The sequence below is a fragment of the Somniosus microcephalus genome, chromosome 18 (genome assembly GCF_052327205.1).
Source record: "Somniosus microcephalus isolate GS21.2 chromosome 18, FLI_Smic_1.0, whole genome shotgun sequence".
NCBI lineage: Eukaryota > Metazoa > Chordata > Chondrichthyes > Squaliformes > Somniosidae > Somniosus > Somniosus microcephalus.
In genome coordinates, this window is record NC_141004.1 from 73,891,304 (window position 1) to 73,896,198 (window position 4,895).

Here is a 4,895-nt window from a genome sequence, read left to right on the forward strand (position 1 = left end):
ACCCGGGCTAACCCCAGGACCCGGGCTAACCCCAGCACCCAAGCTAACCCCAGCACCCGGGCTAACCCCCAGCACCCGGGCTAACCCCAGCACCCGGGCTAACCCCCAGCACCCAGGCTAACCCCCAGCACCCAGGCTAACCCCCAGGACCCGGGCTAACCCCCAGGATCCGGGCTAACCCCAGCACCCGGGCTAAACCCCAGGACCCGGGTTAACCCCAGGATCCAGGCTAACCCCAGGACCCAGGCTAACCCCAGGATCCAGACTAACCCCAGGACCCGGGCTAACCCCCAGCACCCGGGTTAACCCCAGCACCCGGGCTAACCCCCAGCACCTGGGCTAAACCCCAGCACCCGGGCTAGCCCCAGGATCCAGGCTAACCCCCAGCACCCGGGCTAACCCCAGGATCCAGGCTAACCCCCAGCACCCAGGCTAACCCGCAGCACCCAGGCTAACCCGCAGCACCGCACCGAGCCCCCAGCCTGTTTTGTTGGCTGGTCTAAGTAGAAACAGCCGATGTGAACATGTGCTGAGAAGGCACTATCAATGTCAGTCCGTGCAGAGGGCATAAGGAGGTGTCACTCACTGCTTTCCTTGCAGTATTCCACCGTGTATCCTGCCAGCCCAGTAGGGCCGATGTTCTTGGGTGGGTTCCAGTTCAGGGTCATCGAGGTGCCAGTCACATCCTCCACAACCAGGTCCATGGGCTGCCCCTCAGGTACTGCACAAGGACACGAGAGATCACAGCAGCGTTAGGGGACTGAAACCAAGCTCAGAGCTGTGTGATTATTACAAATAGATAGATAGAGAGAGAGAGAGAGAGAGATAGAGAGAGAGAGAGATATAGAGAGAGAGATAGCGAAATAGAGAGATAGATAGAGCTAAAGCTATATATAAAGATATATGGTTATAGAGAGATTGACTGATCTCCAGCAACAGAGAGAGGTAGATTGCTAAAGTTACCTGGAGAGATATAGTTATAGATAAATTGATAGAGACAGATAGATAGAGTGTTAGGTAGAGGGTTAGAGATAGATAGAGTGTTAGATAGAGGGTTAGAGATAGATAGAGTGTTAGATAGAGGGTTAGAGATAGATAGAGTGTTAGATAGAGGGTTAGAGATAGATAGAGTGTTAGATAGAGGGTTAGAGATAGATCGAGTGAGAATTGGAAAAAGATACATGAAGAGATACAGTTATAGAGAGCACCAACTGATAGAGACAGACGGACAGAAATAGCTCCACATTTAGAGGCAGTAACGGACCGACAGGACTCGGTACCGATCACCCTCCGGACACCTTTCTCACCTTCTTTGGGGATCTCTGGTTCCGCGGGCGGTACGGGAGGCATGGCTGGAGAGTCCGGCGGGAGAGGCTGGAGAGTCCGGCGAAAGAGGCTGCAGAGTCCGGAGTGTCCGGCGTGGGGTCGGAGCGGCGAGTGGCCGCTTTATATAGACAGCAGGCGGACTGAGGACCGCCCCCAGAGAGAGCGGCAGAGAGCGGACACCGGGGAGCCTGTGGGCTACAGACAGCCGGCACCACCCAGAGACCCTCCCTCCAGGACCGCCAGTCCCACCCTCACCCCAAACCCACCCTCACCCTCACCCCAAACCCACCCACACCCCAAACCCACCCACACCCTCACCCCAAACCCACCCTCACCCTCACCCCAAACCCACCCTCACCCTCACCCCAAACCCACCCACACCCTCACCCCAAACCCACCCTCACCCCAAACCCACCCACACCCTCACCCCAAACCCACCCTCACCCTCACCCCAAACCCACCCACACCCTCACCCCAAACCCACCCACACCCTCACCCCAAACCCACCCTCACCCTCACCCCAAACCCACCCTCACCCTCACCCCAAACCCACCCTCACCCCAAACCCACCCTCACCCCAAACCCACCCACACCCTCACCCCAAACCCACCCTCACCCTCACCCCAAACCCACCCTCACCCTCACCCCAAACCCACCCTCACCCCAAACCCACCCTCACCCCAAACCCACCCTCACCCTCACCCCAAACCCACCCTCACCCCAAACCCACCCTCACCCCAAACCCACCCACACCCTCACCCCAAACCCACCCTCACCCCAAACCCACCCTCACCCTCACCCCAAACCCACCCTCACCCTCACCCCAAACCCACCCTCACCCTCACCCCAAACCCACCCTCACCCCAAACCCACCCTCACCCCAAACCCACCCTCACCCTCACCCCAAACCCACCCTCACCCCAAACCCACCCTCACCCCAAACCCACCCACACCCTCACCCCAAACCCACCCACACCCTCACCCCAAACCCACCCACACCCTCACCCCAAACCCACCCACACCCCCAAACCCACCCATACCCTCACCCCAAACCCACCCACACCCTCACCCCAAACCCACCCACACCCTCACCCCAAACCCACCCACACCCTCACCCCAAACCCACCCACACCCTCACCCCAAACCAAACCTCACCTCCCACCCTCACCCCCTACCCTCACTACCCATACCACCCCCCACCCACCCCAAACCCACCCGAACCTCCCACCCTCACCCCCTACCCTCACTACCCATACCACCCCACCCACCCCAAACCCACCCGAACCCCCCACCCTCACCCCCTACCCTCACTACCCATACCACCCCAAACCCACCCGAACCCTCGCTACCCACCCCCACCCGCACCCCCACCCTCACTAACACCCTCAACCGCTGTCATGAATCTCATCATTCATGAAGAAATGACTCATGAAATAACACTGGGTGGCCAGCTGGTGGCTCCGTCCAAGGAGTATAAATAGTCGTGATGTGGAGATGCTGGTGTTGGACTGGGGTGGACAAATATGAGAAGTCACACAACACCAGGTTATAGTCCAACAGCTTTATTTGAAATCACAAGCTTTCGGAGCGCTGCTCCTTCGTCAGCTGAAGTGAAGAGTTGCATATAAGCACAGCTTATATAGTCAGAGAACACTGCCAGATGATTATAGGTAATCTTTCTAACTGCCCTTTAACACACCTCGGCAGAGAGATAATCACAGCAATCATAGGTGTGAATGGTGTCCAAACAGGTCAGTCAGGAAAACATTACATCAAAGAACAATGAGGTGGGGTCACAAGGGGTCAAATGTTGCAGATGCTGGGGTCTGTATGAAAAACAAAAAACAAACAAAAAACTATTTTTTTGCTGGAAATCACAGCAGGTCTGGCCGCATCTGTGTAGAGAGAACAAGCCAATGACGACTTGAGTCTGGACGACTCTACGTCAGGTGGGGTTACATGTAGCGTGACATGAACCCAAGATCCCGGTTGAGGCCGTCCTCATGAGTGCGGAACTTGGCTATCAGTTTCTGCTCAACGATTTTGCGTTGTCGTGTGTCTCGAAGGCCGCCTCGGAGAATGCTTACCCGAAGATCGGAGGCTGAATGGCCTTGACTGCTGAAGTGTTCCCTGACTGGAAGGGAACACTCCTGCCTGGCGATTGTTGTGCGGTGTCCGTTCATCCGTTGTCGCAGTGTCTGCATGGTTTCGCCAATGTACCATGCTCTGGGGCATCCTTTCCTGCAACATATGAGGTAGACAACGTTGGCCGAGTCACATGAGTACGTACCATGTACCTGGTGGGTGGTGTCCTCACGTGTGATGATGGTATCTGTGTTGATGATCTGGCATGTCTTGCAGAGGTTGCCGTGGCAGGGTTGTGTGGTGTCATGACAGGGGTGAGCATTCTTGGACACACGAATCTCCATCAAAGATGGACACCTCAGCACTTCACTCTACCGCAAGCCCACAGACAACCTCACGATGCTCCACTTCTCCAGCTTCCACCCTAACCATGTTAAAGAAGCCATCCCCTATGGACAAGCCCTGCGAATACACAGGATCTGCTCAGACGAGAAGGAACGCGATGGACACCTACAGATGCTGAAAGACGCCCTTGTAAGAACGGGATATGATGCTCGACTCGTCGATCGACAGTTCCGACGGGCCACAGCGAAAAATCGCATAGACCTCCTCAGAAGACAAACATGGGACACAACCAACAGAGTACCCTTCGTCATCCAGTACTTCCCCGGAGCGGAGAAACTACGCCATGTTCTTCGCAGCCTTCAACATGTCATCAATGATGACGAACACCTCACTAAGGCCATCCCCACACCTCCACTACTTGCCTTCAAACAGCCGCCTATCCTCAAACAGTCCATCATTCGCAGCAAATTACCCAGCTTTCAGGAGAACAGCGACCACGACACCACACAACCCTGCCACGGCAACCTCTGCAAGACATGCCAGATCATCAACACAGATACCATCATCACACGTGAGGGCACCACCCACCAGGTACATGGTACATACTCATGTGACTCAGCCAACATTGTCTACCTCATACGTTGCAGGAAAGGATGCCCCGGAGCATGGTACATCGGCAAAACCATGCAGACACTGCGACAACGGATGGACGGACACCGCACAACAATCGCCAGGCAGGAGTGTTCCCTCCCAGTCGGGGAACACTTCAACAGTCAAGGACATTCAGCCTCCGATCTTCGGGTAAGCATTCTCCAAGGCGGCCTTCGAGACACACGACAACACAAAATCGTCGAGCAGAAACTGATAGCCAAGTTCCGCACTCATGAGGATGGCCTCAACCGAGATCTTGGGTTCATGTCACGCTACATGTAACCCCACCTGACGCAGGGTCATCCAGACTCGAGTCGACATTGGCTTGTTCTCTCTACACAGATGCGGCCGGACCTGCTGTGATTTCCAGCAAAATAATAGTTTTTTGTTTGTTTTTTGTTTTTCATACAGACCCCAGCATCTGCAACATTTGACCCCTTGTGACCCCACCTCATTGTTCTTTGATGTAATGTTTTCCTGACTGACCT

General features: G+C 55.4%; 1 protein-coding gene across 2 annotated transcripts in view; it reads right to left on the reverse strand.

The window, feature by feature from the left end:
- LOC147105384 (myosin-binding protein H-like) overlaps positions 1–1,472 on the reverse strand; it is a 96,372-nt gene extending 94,900 nt beyond the window's left edge. Inside the window, exons 1-2 of one of the 2 annotated variants that reach the window (XR_015081747.1) lie at positions 1,308–1,472; positions 587–721 (exon numbers count right to left, since the gene is read on the reverse strand). Coding sequence is in view for 1 of the 2 variants with exons in the window: in XM_086011684.1 (XP_085867810.1) it covers positions 587–721; positions 1,308–1,350 (178 nt within the window). In the remaining variant the exon portion in view is untranslated. The remainder of the gene's footprint in view (positions 1–586; positions 722–1,307) is intronic. The other variant, XM_086011684.1, reaches the window with a different exon arrangement.
- Positions 1,473–4,895: the final 3,423 nt, after the last annotated feature.